Below are 18,917 nucleotides of genomic sequence, written 5' to 3' on the forward strand. Positions count from 1 at the left end.
TTGGGTAATCTTGGGGACTGCTTTATTTGCAATAGTATTAAGGATAGCTGTCTGGCCTTTTGGAGTCTAGATCCCTGGTCTCCTTATCCTGGTAGAATAGGGTGGTGGGGAGCTGGGACCAACCTAAGCCTCGGTTTCCTGTCTGTGAAAGTAGGTGGGACTAGGCTGGGAAGATAGCTAGTAAGAGCACTTGCAGGATAACCACAAGGGCCCGAGTTCAAATCCACAGAACCTAGATTTAAAAAGCGAGGCACTGGGGCTGGAGAGATGGCTCAGCAGTTTAACAGTGTGTATTGCTCTTTTAGAGGACCCAAGTTTAATTTCCAGCACCCATGTTAGGTGGCTCCAGAGGATTTGGCTTCTGTTAGCACCCCCACATACGTGGTGCATGTGTGCATGTGTGTGCACAGAGAGACACAGACACAGACACACATACCTTTTAAAAATAATATATATTTTAAACAAGACATGGTTACATGTACGTTTATAACTCCAGCACTGCAGGGATGTGAGAGGATTGCTGGGACTTTCTGGCCACCAGCCTAGTTCCAGGTTCAGAGAGAGATCCTGTCTCAAGGGAGTAGGTGGAGACGGATAGGGCAGGACACCAGACATCATCTGACTTTTGTGTGTGTACATGTATGCATACACCACACACACACACACACACACACACACACACACACACACACACACACGATACCTCTTTACATAAAATGAAGAGAAATGGGTGGGGTTCAGGGCTGTGGAGGTGTTGTACCCTGGCTCTGAGCTCTGGGAAGTTTCTAGTCAGGTTTTGTTTTTCAGACCTTGGACTCCGACAGGTGACAGGAAGGCCCCTCAGGGTCACACACCTCAGAAATAAGTGTTCAGAGCAAGGTTCCTTCCACTTAAGGAACCCGTGTTCCACAGCTGTGAGCTGTGGAAATAAGGCTTCACGTTTCTGGCTTGGGTGATAAGAGTGAGTGGAGATGAAGGCTGGGTGTTTCTGGCAGGCCCAGGAAGGCGCTGTAAACCCAACACTGCAGGCTACACGGCCTCACATCCTCCTAGTGCGTTTCTTGCTGCTTTAGTGGGGCTGGAGATCCCTGTGGCCCCTTCGCATGAAGCAGATACAGTAGTGCCTGTTGTGGCCAAGGCAGAGCCCTGGGGCTGTGGACGGGCCTGACCCACGGGGGCCTCCTTGGAAGCATAGGGAGCAGGCACTAACCGAGACCTGGCTTTACTGATCTCTGAAGCCAGGTGAAGGCCTGTGTGTTCCATCCTGGCGACCAAGGCTCTGGCCTCTGTGGGGAGCACACCCTGGTCCTGAGCTCTGGGCAGTTTCCAAGCAAGTTTTATAAATTTGCCCTTGAAGAGTGAAATGGGAAAAAGGCCAAGGTGAACTGAGGATAGCTATTCTAGCAAGAGCTATAGGTCAGCCCTGGATGGGCTTGGCATGCCAGGTAGAGTAGGAGGAGGCCGGGGCTGTTGGGTCTCCTGTGGATGTAACAGGTGAGCACTTAGCAGTTCTAGGCAGGATATGGTCCGTCTAGGAGATGAGAGATGGATTCTGCCTCCCCAGTGAGGAAATGAGCAAGGGCCAATTGTTAATTTGTTCTTGTTTTAACAAAAATCAGGGAGATCAGGGAAATCTAGGAAATAGAGCTTTCAAGTCCCATGAAGTAAATAATTTGTCTTTCATTACAGACTCGGTGCAATTCTCATGGGCTGTAGGGTTGTTATAGTGTTAGCCTACTCCACTCCTGCCAGGCTTCAGCACACGTTCTCCTGTTCATCAGGGGGCGGAGATGCCTTGTAGCCACAGCTGAAGTGACTTCTCCATTAGAAAGCCAAAGGTGGCCAGGGCTGTACCCACAGAGGTCTGCCTGACTCTGGCATGAGGAGCTTGGAGAGCAGCGGTGTGAGGAACGTTCCCTAGCACCCGGCAAAACATCTGGGCCTAGGGTGGGGGTGGGCCACTGCCACTTTTACTGTCATGCAGACTCATGTGCAGGGACCTGGGGATGCCTGGCAGATGTACAAGGCAGCCTTGGGCTCAGGGACCCCGTGGCTGATGGCAGAACATGAAATGGGTCAATGGGTAGACAGACACCTAGACAGTTACGTGTGTGTGCGCGCGCATGCGCGCGCGCGAGCACATGTACGTGTGATTTCTAAAATTCAGATTTAATTAGTAAGATGAAAAGGAAAAATGAGTCAAGTGCATCCATGCTCAGGAATTATTAGGGCCTCCACTCCTGGAGCAAAGCTAGTTCCAGCTCAACCCGTTTCCCAGAGCTGGGCTGTCTGGGATACTTTTTGCAGAGCAGCATCCTTTCTTCTTGCTGATACCAACAGAGTCCAAAACCAGGGATAATACTGTCTGTTCACTCTAATGCCATGTGGCCAGCTAGTGAGTAGAGTTTCTGCCAGAAGAGTTGGGGTCCCTGTATGTGCTAAGGAGTGACTGGCCCAGCTCCAAGTCCTGGGAGTCCGCTTTTGTCACAGTCCTCTCTAGGGCCCAGGACTCACCCTGGAGTCTCTTTGTTGGCTCCTCTAGCAGGAAAGGGCTTTGTGGTTTCTCCTTGTTATCACAGGACAACTTGTCCCACACAGTCCCTGGCAGAGGCATCATGGGATGGCATTATGGGCAATAGAGGTGGCCCTGGGGAGGGAGCCCTTCCATCCTGCAACTTGGGGTTTCCAGCCAAGTCAGCTGCCCTGTTCACTGTGTTCCAGCTGCCACCGTGGTGGGCCCACCTGAGTGGCCGCTGTGCTCTAGGCCCGTGTAACCCCTCCAGATATGCTGGGGTCCCTAGGATATATGACGGGGTGGGAAGGGCCTGGGCTCTGATCCACTTGTAGGCTACCCCTGCCTGGGACCTCTCTCTCATGCATTCTGTGGCCTAAGAAGTATATTCATACTCTCTGACAGGGGATGGGATGGCACTTAAAAATATTAAAAATCAGCAGTGCCAAAGAATTTCAAGAGCACAAAAGGATGAAAGTTCTCAGAATGAGCACTCTTCTTGGTCTCTGTCCTTTCTGATAGACTTTTTCTACAGTTCTGTGTTCTTTATATTACATAAACCCAAACGTGCATTTTTATATTTCTTCAGTTTTTGTTAGACTCACAATGCATATTAAAATGAATAATGGGCAAGAGACCCCAACACAGGGGCAAGAGACCCTAACACGGGGCTGCTTAGAGGTTAAAGTGTTTGCTACCTAAGCCTGAGGACTGGAATTTAGGTCCCCAGCACTAACTTGAAAGTGACAGCCAGGTAGAGTGGCAGCCGGCCTGCAATCCTGTTAGTTATCGGGCAGAGACTGGGTCCTCAGAGCAAGCAGACTAGCTGAATTTTAATACAAAGATGGTTTTTATTGTTGTTGTTTTGTTTTTCTTCTTGTTGTTGTTTGTTTTTTTGGCTTTTGAAACCGAAGCTTGGTTACTACCCATCCCTGGGTCTACTGGCTAGCTAGCCTAGCGTACTCAGCTCCAGGGGAGGGACAGACCCTGACTCAGAGGAAAAGGAGAAAAACAGATGCAGGGACAGCACCTGAGGAACGGTGCCTTGAGATTATCCTCTGGGCTCCACACGCAAGAGGGAGCATACATGTTCATGCACATAGTGGCCACGTGGAGCAAGCATCATTTCACTTTTTTTTGTATTTGATGTATCTTAACATCTCTGTAGGATGTGTCAGGTGGATGCCATTTTCTCAGCCCCTCCCCCCAAAGTGATAATTGCATGTCATATTCATCATGAGTTATACCCAGAAAATCTAGTCATTCCCCTCTCTGGGGACACTCAGGGCTTTCCTGGGTTTTTGCAGTTAGAGGCAGCTTTGGGGTAACCAAAGGTACAGTATCCACACACAACCAGGGTGTACTCAGAGAATAGGTATGCCCCTCCCCCAGCCCCCTGGACACTGTGTTTTCCAACCTTGTGGCTTGAAATGGCACTGAAAACTGGTGGCTAGCCCTGGAGCCATAAGGTGAGGTTTTAGATACTTCAGTGTGTAGAGAACGTCTGCTTGAATCCTGGGATCTGTTGACCTTACTGGTGTCCTGAATGTGCCACGGGACAGATATGGAGGCAGTTGGGGGCATCTATGGGGCCGAGGGGCCATGATCAGTAACAGCTGTGTCTGCTGCTCCTGGTGCAGGTACCCCTGAGTTCATGGCGCCTGAAATGTATGAGGAGCACTACGATGAGTCAGTCGATGTCTACGCCTTCGGGATGTGTATGCTGGAGATGGCCACCTCAGAGTACCCCTATTCGGAGTGCCAGAACGCCGCCCAGATCTATCGCAAGGTCACCTGTGTGAGTCCACTCAGCCACCTTGTTAGTAAGGACACAGCCTTGGTTAGTCCCTTGGGCAGTTGGGTAAGAAAAAGAGTGAGCATGGGCACCCTACCGTGGGGACCCCGAGGCTTGCCTGGGTGAGAAGTCTAGCAAAAGTAATGGTGCCGTGGGTGGTGGTTAGCCCTGGGGGCTGTTCCCTGCCTGGAACCAGGAGACCCTGGAAGAAGGAACCTGAAGCTGGAGAGGCTGAAGCTCTGCTGAGGCCTCCTTTCAGGAAGTGAGCCCCATCTTCTTTATCTTAGAATCCCAGTTTGTTTTCCCTTTTGCCAAACCATCGCCTCAGCCGAGCGTGTCTCTGGGCAGCGGTCGGCACCGGGCAGCCTGGGAACCTCTACCCTGTTTTGCTGTCACTGTGATTTTTGAGTTGACTCTAAGGCTTCAGCTGTGCAAACAGATTGGGCTGTCCTTTCTCTCTCTGTGGTGGCCCTTCTGCTATCAGAACAAACACAGCCTCTGAGGTGGAGCCGCTGGGCCAGGGCTCTTCTCTGTGGTCCTCACGGTGTGTTGTCTTTGCTCTCGTGGAGAGGCCGGCAGCCCCTTGGGGTGTTCTCTGACCTGGGTTGTCGTGATCCCCAGAGTCCTTCCTGCATCCTCCTCGGGCAGCCACTGGGACCCTGTGCTTTGTCTGTCCGTCTCTGCTCCAGGTGCCTGTGCGGCAGAGGTTCTCTCTGCAGGTGTGTGTGGAGCCGTGCATGGCCTGGGCACCCATGTAGCTCCACCCTGGGCCCAGCCACCCTAATGAGCCCTCTTGCAGATGGTATGCAACTCTTTCCTTTTGCTGTTAGATCCAAATTATGTCACTTGGTTAGTTGCCTTGGGCCTTTCCTGTGCGCACTGAGGCTAGGTGGTGACAGGCAAGAGTTCTTGACTGGTGCCCTGGCCCGGAAGCCCACACAGGTGTAAAGTTACTCCAGGGAGTCAGGGGCTGCCTGCCAAGCAGGTTGTTGAAGGCCTGAGAGATCTTGGTGGTATCGGTGTGGCATATGGGAAAGGAACCGTGGGCTTCAGGCTTGTCCTATACAAGATAGGTGGTGGTTTGTAATCTGGGCTGGGGGCAGGAGGGGGTGATTTTAGGCAGAAGACTGGGCATGCCCCTCATTCTGGATAGCAGACAGCATAAGGATGGGGACCTTCTGAGGTTCTTTACTCTTGTCTGCCCCACGTGGGGCTTCAACAGCCAGGCTCAGCAGGTATATTTCTCTCCTTCCCTCCTCATCCCCTTCTTCCTCCCCCTTCCTTCCATTCCTCCCTTCCTTCTTTATATTCTTCAGAAAGGAAAAGGGCAGGGGTTTTAAAGGCTGAATCTTGCTGAAGGATGATGCTTGGGAGGGCTGATGTCTTCAGGGTATTTTATTTTATTTTTTGTAATTAGTTGCTTCCTCCCCCCTGTAACTGAGCAGATTGTAAATGAACCCTGGCAGCTCCTGCTTCTGATAGGGGAGATTAACTGTGCTCTCAGAGTGGCCAGTGGTTCCCTCTCCCTCGCAAGTCTCTTCCTGGCCTGTGGCCAGAAGCAGTGACCACAGACAGTGCTCTTGACTTCCTGGGGAAGGAGCCCAGGCGTGGGCTGAAAGGCCTGACTCTGGGAGGTGTGGAACCCACTGTGGCTGAAGCTCTTCACCAGGATGAGGGCAGCTTGTATGGGAAGTCCTGGGGCCTCTGCTCTGGAGGCTCTGCAGCCAAGCGCAGGGACAGCTTTGTAGATGCTCACTGCTGGATCTGAAGCATCAGCCGCAGCATCAGCGTCTACTGCATAGGTGGAGGCCATGCTGCATGTTTTTGTCACATGGTGATCCTTGTGACAACATGCATGAGGACCTTGGCCTGAGTTTGAGCTGGGGATGCTTTACACAGCCAGGATGTCCTCTATTCAGACCTGAGTGGGGAGGAACGTTGGCAACTGGCCTTATGCTGAAAGGAAGAGCTTAGAGGGTCATAAGGCTTCCTGTCACCCGTCTGCTTCTTCCCCATTCTGCTTTCAAGCCTGGGGCTTGCATGTGATGCATCCATAGGCCTGGAGTTTTCATTCAAGTTGGAAACATCTTGACCATCAGTTCTCTAGTATGTGTGTTCTCTCTCTTCTCTCTCTCTCTCTCTCTCTCTCTCTCTCTCTCTCTCTCTCTCTCTCTCTCTGTGTGTGTGTGTGTGTGTGTGTGTGTGTGTGTGTGTGTGTGTGTGTGTGTGTGTGTATTCACCCATGCAGGCATGTGTGGGACCCAGAAATTATCAAGGTGTCTTCTTCAGTTGACTCTCCACATTACTTTTGAGACAGGGTCTTTTACTGAACCTAGCGCTGTAGATTGGTTGGCCCATGAGTCCCCAAGATCTGCCTGTCTCTACCTCTCCCAGTGCCAACAAGCCTGACTTTACTTGAGTGCTGGGCATCTGAACTCAGGTCCATGTGCTTACATAGAAATCATTTCCTGCCTAAACCGTCATCTGTCTTCAAGTATGACTCCTTTTTCTTCACTGCTCCCCATCCTGTCCCTCTGGGGGTCTGCTTTTATGTGTATTATGTGCCAAGCTGCACCTCGTTAGTGTCACAGATTCTGAAGTAAAGGGCACAGAGCCGTGTGTCCGTTTGTGTCTCAGCTCCATGCCCAACAGCTCCTGTTACCCTGTCTTCTGTCAAGTTCCCATCTCTAGTCAGTTTTTTGTATCTATAATTTCTGCTCGTCACCAGAAGTATTTTTTTTCAACTCCTGAACAGCTGCTGTGAGTTTTACCCCTGCCCCTTGCCTCCGACTTGCAGCACGTTCTCATTTCTGTAGACTGGTTTTTCTTTTGGGTGAGTTGTGTCTTCTTGCCTCCTAGCATTTCTCGTAGTTTTTATTTGATCATCACACACTGTACCATTACCGCATCCCTTCAGGCTCAGCCTGAAGGTCCTTGATGTTTCTTTGCTAAGATCTGTGGTGCTGACTAGGTACTTACCTTGGTTTTAAGCAAAGGCTTGAGGGGATGTAGACATAGGGGCTCTTTATCACTCTTTCTTTTCCAGAGCTCTGCCTCATAGCCACTTCAGCTTCCTTGCCCACAGCTCCACCCTCAACTCAATGAGGCCCCAGGCTCTGCTGGGTCCCAGGACTCAGGCTGGGAAGTGCCCTGGGTAGCAAGCTGAGCCATGGGAAACACTGGGGGTATCGCTGGTGCTTCCAGCTCTGGGTAGTGCTGGATAACTCTACTCTGTTCTCAGGGCATCAAGCCGGCCAGCTTTGAGAAGGTGCATGATCCTGAGATCAAGGAGATCATCGGAGAGTGCATCTGCAAGAACAAAGAAGAAAGGTGAGCTCCAGCGCTGCGGGCTGTGGTGTGGTCCAGCTGATGTTGGTCCAGCTGGCATCCCGGGCTACATTCTCCATGCAGACTTCCCAGGTCAGGCAGACTGGCTCAAGCTATGCAACACCAGGCTAGTGAGCTGCTGTGAGCAGTGTAGCACACACATCCTCTCCTGCCGCCTGATAGGCTCCCAACCCAGCCTGAAGTGCTGGGCACCCAAACCTTTAATCTGTCCTTTGCTATCTAGTCGTCCCCATTTCCATGACCTTAAGGAACATCATGCCCAGGCTCCTCATGTGCCTCAGCCCTGTCAGCTCTTCTGAACAGCAGCCTGTACATAGGAGTACTTGTTCCAGCCATCTCTCAGGCCGCAGAGTTCACCTCTGGACCTCCCAGTTGTTCTACAAAGCCAGTTCCTCTTCAAAACAGGACTAGCCTTCCCAGCTGGACAGCCAGAAAACTAGGGGTGCCTTTGAGGCCTCCTAGCCCTGAAACTGGAGTATACTCACCCATCCACGTGACATTCTCAGGAGTAGAGAGGGATAGGTAGCTGGTGTTCATTGCCATCAGCATGATGCCCAGAGGATGCTGCATGGTTAATGGATTTGTACTAGAGAACAGACTGGACATAGTGGTTAGGGCTGTGTGTTTGGGAGGCATGACTTCTTGGAACTGGGAGTGATCATATAGCAACAGCTAGCTGCCGGATGACCTGGGCCCCTGGTGGAGCCTCCTGTCCATGGCTGGGTTCTGGCTCCAAACCCCTAGGCCTAACAAGTCCTTAATTGCCTCTGACTGTCTGCTTCTATCTGTTCTTCCATACCCCTGCCTCCTGAGAAAGGCTCCCTACTAACCTCGCTGCTGCAGTGAGGCCCAGGGACCCTGGGTTCCTTGTGTATTTAGGATTCTAATTCCTCTCATTCACCCTGAGCCAGGAGTCTCTGATGAGGATTGAACACTCACCTGAACCTCAGCAGGGTCTGTTTCTATCTGCCTAGCAGGTGGCCTGGTACAGGGTGTGATTTCTTTTTATAATGGGGTGGGGGTGGTCTTGAAACATTGCAACAAGAAACAAGAGCATATCAGATCATAAATTCTCAGCATCTCCTGGGGATTAAGGAATGCTCACGTGCACACCTGTGTCCTACCCCTGGGGCAGAGCCTGCTCACCAGGAATGAAGTGGGAGAACTTTGTAGAAGAGCCTCGGTGTGCTGGGTGGTGACCTCATAGTACGTGTAGATGGGTATGGAGGCCCCTTGTCCCTGAGCCCTGCCTGGGAGCCACTCACCCTCCAGGTATGAGATCAAGGACCTGCTGAGTCATGCCTTCTTCGCGGAAGACACGGGCGTCCGGGTGGAACTTGCAGAGGAGGACCATGGCAGGAAGTCTACCATAGCCCTGCGGCTTTGGGTGGAAGACCCCAAGAAGCTGAAGGGCAAGCCCAAAGACAATGGAGCCATAGAATTTACCTTTGACTTGGAGAAGGAGACCCCCGACGAGGTGGCCCAGGAAATGGTAATGTGCATGTAAAGGGGCTCAGACTACCCATGGGTGAGTTTGGGTTAAAAAAAATCATAAATCAATTGCTTTTCCAGAAGGGCATGTGCCCCTAGGGAAATGACCAGCATGCATGCGAGGGTTGGGGGAAGTGCTGAGGAAGGGTTTGGGGTCCCTGCTGTGTGGTCAGGGGTGTTCAGTGACAGCAGAACTAAGGATCTCCACTGCGTGGGACCTGGGAGACAAGATGAGCACCTGGGATATAGTTCAGGGAAGGAGGCTGATAGAAGGGGGAGAGTCTGAAGGGCCCTGCTTGCCTTAACCAAACTCTGGCCACTTTGCCACAGGGCTGTGGCTTTGAACATGGGATCTGTCCCTCCTGCTTTGGAGACACTCTTGTGGTGTTTTGGGTTCTGGTACTTTAACCCCTTGAGGGGTGATGGAAGAGCTCAGGTGGATCCCACTGCCTGTCTGTGGGTGAGGAGAGGAGCCCCCTCTCTGCTTGGGATGTCAGACTGAGCCACAGGAGGGGACACTGAATCTGGTGGGGTACCAGGGTAGGAGGAGCAGAGCAGCCCTTACAGGACAAGGAGTGGCCCAGGCCCAGGCTCTGCAGCGCCACTGTGGTGTCCTAACACCTACAAGAGGTGAATGGCCAGGGCATAGGAGTTTCTAGAGCCTGGGTGCCAGACTAGACTATTCTACTCAGTTCTCTATGCCAACACCATCCAAAATGGTGACTCTTGAACCACATGGAACATTTCATTATAAACTTGTTGTACTGACATGCTCCTCTGGGACCAAGGGAAGTCAGGGGGGGGGGGCGGCAGAGGGAGAGAGAATGAATCTGTCTGTGTGCACCCTGCTGTGCCGCTGGTTACGAAGGATGAGTCAACTTAGATGAGAGTAGAAGGATGCAGCCATGCAGATCTCCATGGGGACCGTGTAAGCAGCAGAACCACAGGGGACAAGAGTCCGGCAAGGCCTCTGTGTTAAAGGGAAGGAGGTGGCAGGTAGGACTCAGGATGCCACTGGCCAGTAGTAACTATATATGGTCCGCTGTGTATTTTCAATTCAGTCATCAAGAGTGACTGTATACATTCAGCTGGTTGCCAGCACACATTTCCATTCACTGATGTTCACAGCCGTCTCCCCATGATTTTTATTGAGAACAGTGTGAGGTGGCATGCCTGCTGCAGACAGTGTGGCAGCTGGAGTTTGGTGTCCACCACTTCCTGAGAGCATACTGTGGTCACTGTGCTGGTCATTGGTACTGGCCTGGGGAATGATAGATGTGGGAAGCGGGATTGGAGGGAGAGTCTCCTATGTGTATCAGATGAAGGAATCATGGGGAAACCACACTGCTCTGACCTTGCAAGGGGTAAGAATGGGGATCGTGATTGGTCATTGTGGTTTCAACATGGCGGTCTCTTCAGATAACGTAACATTCTTGCCTTCATGAACGAAGGCCAGGGCTGCATTACAAATGTGATTCTGCCTGGCTCTGCACTGGGCCAGGCAGGGCATGGGGTTCTGGGTGCTAAGCCTTGGGAGCAGGGGCCACATGACGGCTACCATGTGATAAGGGGGTTCAGTTGGGGCTCAGTGTGAGCGATTACAGCGAGGGTAGTGACTCCAGGATGATGCCCGGGATCCCTGACAGGTAGATTCTGAGTGTCTGCGCTCCACCCAGACATCAGCTTCCCAGTTTGTCTTCAGTTCCCTGAAAGACACAGTGTCCTAAACCCAAGTGTACCCTGTGCACTGTTCCTGGATGCTGCTTAACTGCTTCTGAAGCAGTTGACACCCAAGGCTTTACCCTATCTCTGCTTGTCATACGGTAGAGGACAGGGCTTCCCACAGGGTAGGGCCATTGTGGGTGAGTTACCTCAGCTGGTCTCTGCCATCTGGCTGCACTCCCAGCCTGTGTCCCTGCATCAGTTCCAGGGAAGGCCCTGGGCCCAGCACCCTCTCCTGAGTGACACACACACACACACACACACACACACACACACACCCCTTATCTTTGCCTCCCCTCTTCTGCCTCAGACTGCATTTTCTTTCCATTATAAGTAAGCATGCCATCTATCAAAAGGGCATCCATGTAGAAAGGACATGTATCAGCTTAAAGAATAATGATAAATGCCAAGTGGTGGTGGCACATACCTTTAATCTTAGTGCTCGGGAGGCTGAGTCCAATGGATCTCTGAGTTTGAGGCCAGCCTGGTCTACAGAGTGGGTTCCAGAAGAGCTGGGGCTACATAGAGAAGCCCTGTCTCAAAGAACCAAAATGATAATAATTTAAAAAACAATAAAAACAATGTAATCCCCACTCTGCCAAGCCTGGTTGCCACACGTGACAATTGAAAGCCCTACATTCTCCCAGTAAGGGCTCTGTTTTGTGAACAGCCACACATGGGCCCATCTCACAGCTCTGCCATGTTCTTGCTGGGCCTCAGGGTGGTTTCTGGACCCCAGGAAGCTTGTTAGGGTTCTAGCTTTGCCCTTCTTCATCCTGTACATTTGAGACTCCAGGGTCATTACTGTCCAGGCCACCAGCCCCTCCCTGGGCCTAGGCTGCAGAGGGAGTCACCATCTAGGAACACGTGAATCTGGCAAAGATCCTGGGCTCCTGAGGCTTCACAGGTGTGAGGTGCCACAGGCACCCTAGAATCCAGATGAGACCTCCTGGAGCCACCTGGAGGGGGATGAAGATGGGGTATAGGGTGAGGATGTAGATCAGCATGGCAGAAATGAGGTTAAGTGTGGCAGGTTCTGTCGGGTACTGAGCTACAGGCAGTTAGGCCCATCCTGGGGACGGCTGAAGTATTGCAGAAAATGGAAGTGACTGGCAGCTCTGGCCAGGTGGCCTTGCGCAACAGGGGCGTAGAGCCTCAGAGCAAGAATCCCACAGAAGGGCAGACAGCGCCCGCCAACTGTCTTCAATGTGAACTGGGGTTACCTGGGACTTTACGGATGGCATGCATCATGCTCTGGCCACCTTTGAGACCTGTTCCATGGATCAGTGACACTACCTGCCTTGGGCCACTCACTCTAGGTCACAACTGACTTGGGTTATTCTGGCCTGTTCAGTCTCAGCTGCCTCACAAAGGTCCCTGTGGCTAGACGTGGATGTCCCCAAAAAGAGGCTGCTGCTGGTTCTAAGGACAGAAAAAGACCCCTCACTTTGTCTTGTTTCCTCTGGGGGTGTAGACTGGCCTGTTGTCCGGAAGTTCCCCACAAGATGGTTGCTGAACCACAGGCCCTCAGTGTAGGTGGATCCCACAGAGGATTCTGTGTCCTCCGGCTTCTCTTCTTTTGACCCTTTCCTTGGCCACATACCCAGCCTGCTTATGCCTCTGCTGGGATCAGTGAGGCCTTCATCTGGGGCATTTTCATGGGGGATCTCTGTGACAAGCAGAATTGTCTTTCAAAATAAACTGCTTTGAAGTGACCTGGACAAACTCCCTGGGAGGTTGACGAGCGTTAAACAGAGGACGACTCCCAACTCCACCATGTATTATTTGAAAGTGAGCAGCTGCCTAGCGCCCACCACCCTGAGTACATTCCTGTCTATTATCTTCTGTGAAGCAGGGGGTTTCCTGAATTCAGAATCAAACTGCCATCAGCATGCCACCATCATCCCTTCCCTGGGCTGCTGGGATCCTTGATGTCCAAGCATTGGGCCACTATCACGGGGATCTTCCATCCTCTGCATTCTGTGCCCTGACACTTGGGAAGAGCTCAGATGCCCCTCTAGGCTAGGTGATACATCCTAGGAGTCTCAGAGAAGGAGCCACTTTGTCACTGTGGCCTGCCTGGGGCAAATGCTTCTGATCACCCCATTGTATGGGATACTTGCTCTGAGGGGACACAGTACAGTTCTGTTTAGATGTTGGTAGCTTCACAGCAGATTACCCCAACCACAGCGCTCTGGCCTGTTCAGTGCTCAGGCTGGGGAAAAGGGTGGCTTAGGGCCTCTCATGAGGCACAGGCAGGTGTCAGGCAGGGTTGGTGGCCCATGTAGTGGGGGCCCCGAGTTCCCTGCTGGTGGGCCTCTTCAGATAGCTCCTGATGTGGCTTCATCCAGAGCAGTAATGCCTGAGGAAAAAAGGGGTGTGGGGGGATAGGGACATGCACAGAGACAGTCATGGGAAGAAAGAAATAGAAAGGGCAGGTGAGACCCTCCACACCGCCCTATCTTAGTCCAGTAGGATCACTGTCTCTTTCCCCGACAGGTGATCTGCAAAATGTGTGCTAGGATTTGTGGGAATGCCCTTTAAAGCATCGCTGTGTTGCTGCTCATTCTGATGTTCAGATGTCCTGGATTTGCCCCAGTACCAGCTCCCATGTCGGTTTGCACGTCCCTGTCCTTCCCTGAGCGTGTCCAGGCAGTTGGCTCATTCTCCTTGTTCTCCTGTCCAGCCCCGAGCTACTGAGCCAGCGGCAGCTCTGGTTTCCTGTGGCCTCTCAGGACTGTGGTCGTTGTTTCTGAGCCCTCAGGGTAGACACAGTTCATGAGGACATGCCATCTACACATTCATACACAAGTGCCATCCATGTGCCTTTGGGTTCGTGATTGTTCCACTGATAGCACAGGGACCCAGCAGTGCCCTGGGTCTATTCCACATTCCTGCCTTTCAGTGTGGGAGGAGCCTGGCTGGCCTACACAGTCCCCACCCTCTAGCTGTGCTGTCCATCACATATATTCCACTGTTTCCCAGTTCCCACACTAGGACCCCCTGTATCCCTACCCTGCAGTGTTCCAGTCAAGAGCCCACCTAGTCTCTTTTAAAATTTATTTTTCTTGTTGGGCATGGGGGTGCACACCTTTAGAATCCTAGATCTCAGGAAGCAGAGGCAGGCGGATCTCTGAGTTCAAGGTCAGCCTGGTCTACATAGCTAGGGATACACTGCGAAACCCTGTATTTAAAAAAAATGTATGTTTTTCTTTCTTTTAAAAAATATTTATTTTTAGTTTATGTGTATAGGAAGGGGGTGGGGTGGGTGGTAGTGGTAATGCACACATGTGTGCAGGGCCCCCAGAGTCCAGAAAGAGGGTGTTGGATGCCCTGGAGCTGGAATTACTGGTGGTTGTGAGCCACCTGGCATGGGTGCTGGGAACAGAACTCTGCTCTTCTCGACTGAGCTCTCTCTCCAGCACCCCAACTCAGTCTCTCCAGAACCGAGGTCTTCATGAAGGAAGGAACCCAACCCTGACTTTTCAGTAGTCCCCATTAGCCCTGGAGTCCAGCTAGAACAGAGCCTTAGTAGGGACCTCTGTCCCAGAAAGTGACTTTGTCACAGATATTCCCAGTGAGCTCACTGTGTTTCCTGGAGATTGTGGAATACTCTGCTGGTGAAGGGAGTTTAGGATTTTGCCAGGCTCAAATGTTCCCCATACTGAGGACCAAATGGGTCTCCTCCTTCCAGGCTGGTCAGGGTTTATGAGGTCAGTGAATATTTGCTGGGCATGAACTGCCACCCCACAGCCGGAGCCTGTAAGCTTCAAAGGCGGGTGTTGGGACTCATCACTCATGAGGGGACTGAGGAGTCTTGAGAACTACGGTAGATGGGAGAGGTAGGCCTAAGCAGTAGGATGTGTGTATATTACATGTAAGTGGTGCATGCAGGATAGCTACTCCCCAAGATGCTTGACTGTGTGTCTGCCTTCGCAGATTGATTCTGGATTCTTCCATGAGAGTGATGTGAAGATTGTGGCCAAGTCCATCCGTGACCGGGTAGCACTAATCCAGTGGCGGCGTGAGAGGATCTGGCCTGCACTACAGTCTCAGGAGCCAAAGGACTCGGGCAGCCCTGACAAGGCCAAGGGTCTGCCAGCACCCCTGCAGGTCCAGGTGACCTACCATGCACAGAGTGGGCAGCCTGGACTGCCAGAACCCGAGGAGCCTGAGGCTGACCAGCATCTCCTGCCCCCTACGTTGCCAGCGAGCGTTACCTCCTTAGCCTGTGAGTACCTGGAATGGGCTCACCATGGCCAACTGTGTCCTTCCTCCCACTGCCACCAGCCTAACCAGCTTCAGGGCAAAGCAAGACAGAGTTCTTATCTTGTATAACAACATTGTGTGAGCTCAAAGCTGTCCTCAGGTAGCTGGGTCATTGCTTCCAGCTGTACGCAGCTCCCTGAAGCTTTGGATAGGCTTTGGTCTCCTGTTCCAAGGTCACTTCCTGCTAGCCATCTTGGTGCCAGAACACATGGTGATCTTTTAAGGGGCATGTCCTGGGGTAGTAGGGCTAACGGATGGCCCCCAAGTGCTAGGACACGTGGGCCCTGGTTCGTTGGCCAGCCCAGGCTTGTTCCCACTGCCTGCCCTGTAGGGTGTGGATGATTGTTTGGGGAAAAGGATTGGGTTTTCCCTACATTCCTCAGTGACTCTGGGGGCTAAGGCTCACTAGAATCTCGTTTCTCAGGTCAGATGTCCATGACTTAGTAGGGTCTTGAGGGGACCAGTTCTACCTCGGCTCCACATTGTGAATCTGTGGTCTGGCAACTGGTTCTTTATTCTTTCTGAGAGGAGCAGTCCTAGCCTCATGGAGGGATACAAAGGCCAAGTGAGGTACTGGTACATAGTCTTTGGAGGGGATGACTGTGCCGAGTGGTGGCTGTCTTGGCTAGGAGTGTTGATCTCTGGGATTGTCCATCTCTGTTACTATTCTCCATAGAAACCTCTGAGACCATTTGTCCCTTTTCAAGGTGTTGATTCTCTTGAGGTGGATTGGATGCAGGCTTCATCAGAGACCAACCTGAGAGGATCCAGTACTTTTTCAGGATAGGCAGTCAGTATCCTGTTTGCCATCCATGTTTGAAAATTCAGCAATGAGCTGTGAGACAGGACACATAGTTTTGCCCACTCTGAACCAGCCTGGAACAGATCAGCAGAGGCCAGGCCAATATTTGAGACTGTTCATGTGGAAAGACTGAAACCCTGTTTATTTAATATGCAGCCCCCTTCATTCATGACTCAAATAGCTTCCAAGAAGACTACTTAAATGCAAATGGGCGGCCCTCACTTTGAAGTACTTTGCTCCAAGCTGAGCTCTGCATTTTGTACTTTGAAGAGACCCAGTTTGGGACCTCTGAACAATGTCCCTCTTGTGGTCAGATGCTGAAGGCCAGGGTGACCCAATATGAGAAAATCCATGGAGAGTAGGATGAGTTCGTGTTAAGTGTAGGACTTCTCTGCCAACAGAACCCTTTTCTGCGTGACTCGGAACTCCATGGGCTAAGCACAGAAGCCATGGCTGGCCTTCTCAAAGGGCTTTTGCTCACTCGCTATATTTACTTTAAAGTAGGTGGATGGTACAGTCATATCTTTCCGAATTTTAAACCCCTCAGGGTTTGCAGGCAAGTCACTTACCCTCCTAGAGGCAACAGATGCTGCAGATCTTTTAACTGCCTTCCAGAGAAGATCTACATGTATTATCCACATATGGACACACACACAGGCAGACACATAGCGTATGTGTACAGATGCACACTCAGTGCGCATAGCCTTATATACAGAGAATCCACGCATATAAAGACACACATACATCACACATCATACTGACACCTGTACACACATGGATCTAGGTGTACAGGTAATCATACACACAGCTGAGAACATGTGTGCACCTCCACACATGGGAATACACATGTGGACATACGTGAATATACTCGTGAGGTGGTGGTTGTGCACACCCTTAATCCCAGCATTCAGGAGGCAGAGGCAGGCAGATCTCAGTTCAAAGCCAGCCGGGGCTACAGAGCAAGTTCTGGGACAGCCAGGGCTACACAGAGAAACCCTGCCTCAGACAACAGACAACCAAACCAAACCAAAAAAAGATGAGTGTACTCATCTGTGCTTGCGTATGTGATGTGAGGAACACATACAAGCACGCCTCCATCCCCTTTCTTCAGCACGCACAGCACCCTTACGCTGCTCCAGACTTTTTGTCTTCGTTTTCTCACCTGGCGGCAAGAGTTGAACAGTGGCCGACCATTCTGTGCTTTGTAGCTGCTAAGGATGAAAGATAACCCATTGTCTGAGCAGGCCCTGCACTTAACAGGATCACAGGCACACACACACCTGTTGTGTTGGGCGATACACTGCCACATCAGCTTTCGGTCCTCTTCCCCCAGCAGCCCCGACTCGGCTGAGCGGGCGACTTCTACTGCCGCCACACTCCTGCTGAGGACCATGACGGCACAGATAATGCCGGGGAGGTGGGGGGAGGGCGGTAACCATCTCCAAATGAAATTCCGATTATACAAGTAATCTATACAAATCACTTGCGATATTTAAAGTGTTGCACACACGGCTGGAGGTGGTGCCTCTGGAATCCTGTTAGCCTGAGGGCCACCTTCCTTTCTTCCCCACCTCCCTCTCCCGCTCCATTCTCTCCTCGCTCTCTTCCTGTCTGTCTAGTAGAAATGGTCACTCTAATGAGCAGTTGGCTCATTAAAAACTAGAGCTGCTTGTCTAATTGGTTTTGCCCAATTAAACCTCAGCATTATGTCTTCCTAGGTTAAAATCACTCTTCGGAAAAATTGTTAGTGCAGAGCCAGCGAGACTTACCCCTCACTTGGCTTAAATTATCAGTGGACAGAGTACTCACTCTGAAATGCAGCCCCCTTGTGAAAACAGCCTGGTGGTTTGGTGGCAGATTGTAAAGCCTGTGGCTTTTGGAATCCGGAAGCTCAACCTCAAAGTGCTGTTTCCGGTTTTCATTCCTCATTGGCTGTCTGTGTGGGCAGGCTGCCTTGCCAAGTACCATCAGAGAAGGGCAGCCTCTGCACCTGCACACCAGAGTGGGCAGGGAATGGCAGGGTTTGCCCACCCCAGCATCGGGCCAGGGGCACAGGAGGCCTGAGACCACATGCTGCTGTGTGGCGGGTGACGGTTTAAACATCGTTCATGAAAACAACCCAGGCTCAGTCTTGCAGAATGAACCCAGGAACAAGCCACCACGCTTGTCTGCGGTGCCAGGGAGGTGGCATTTAGAGGTGTGCACACTAAGTTCTACCTTTGTCCTCCCCAGCGGACAGCACTTTCGACAGTGGCCAGGGCTCCACTGTGTACTCCGACTCCCAGAGCAGCCAGCAGAGCATGGTGCTCAGCTCCCTCGTGGATACAACTCCGACCCCAGCCTCATGTGTGTGCAGCCCCCCTGTGGCTGAGGGGCCTGGCCTGACCCACAGCCTGCCTGCGCTAGGGGCCTTCCAGCAGCCGGCCACTGTGGTAAGTTCGAGAGCTACCCCTGCTCTGTCCTCTTTGCCTCTTGTCTAGGCTGTGCTAAGTATGGTCGGGGTTCGAGTGGCCTGTAGTCGGCTCCCAGCCACATTTTCCTTGGGAGACTGGAGGATGCAGTCCGTGGAGCTCCTTTGCTGGGAGCTGCAGAACTATAGATGTGAAGAAGTCTTGTGGGAACACACCTTAGGGTGGGTACCCATGGCTTGGGGAACCAGCCAGCCTTATCCTGAGGTTGTCACCGGTACCACCCAGGTGTATGATGCCGGCACATTGGGGTCTTTCCCAGTCTGTCCCAGAGATGACAGAAATGGTTCATTTGTGATAATGGAGCTTTGGATTTTTATCCAAGACCCCCTGGCATGTCTCCCTCAGGTAGTGGTAGCTGTCGAAAGTCAGGGGGATGAAAATGGGGCTGAAGCAGGGAGGCATTTTCAGTATTTGTAGAAGGCAAGAAAGGCTCAGGCTTTGAGGATGCCTGAGAGGCGGTGTGTGAGATCTGGGAAGTAGATGGTGAAGGGGGTCAAGCAGGGCATT

The 18,917-nt window shown here is 51.9% G+C and overlaps 1 protein-coding gene across 13 annotated transcripts in view; it reads left to right on the top strand.

Annotated features, from left to right (window-relative positions):
- The window catches only part of Wnk2 (WNK lysine deficient protein kinase 2), a 113,479-nt gene that overhangs the window by 46,885 nt on the left and 47,677 nt on the right, over positions 1–18,917 (top strand). For all 13 annotated transcript variants that reach the window (XM_028867657.1, XM_028867659.1, XM_028867660.2 and 10 more), the window contains 5 exons: positions 4,153–4,310; positions 7,549–7,637; positions 8,928–9,147; positions 14,808–15,099; positions 18,172–18,371. In XM_028867657.1, the coding sequence (XP_028723490.1) occupies positions 4,153–4,310; positions 7,549–7,637; positions 8,928–9,147; positions 14,808–15,099; positions 18,172–18,371 (959 nt within the window). The remainder of the gene's footprint in view (positions 1–4,152; positions 4,311–7,548; positions 7,638–8,927; positions 9,148–14,807; positions 15,100–18,171; positions 18,372–18,917) is intronic.

The sequence above is a fragment of the Peromyscus leucopus genome, chromosome 5 (assembly GCF_004664715.2).
Source record: "Peromyscus leucopus breed LL Stock chromosome 5, UCI_PerLeu_2.1, whole genome shotgun sequence".
Taxonomy (NCBI): domain Eukaryota; kingdom Metazoa; phylum Chordata; class Mammalia; order Rodentia; family Cricetidae; genus Peromyscus; species Peromyscus leucopus.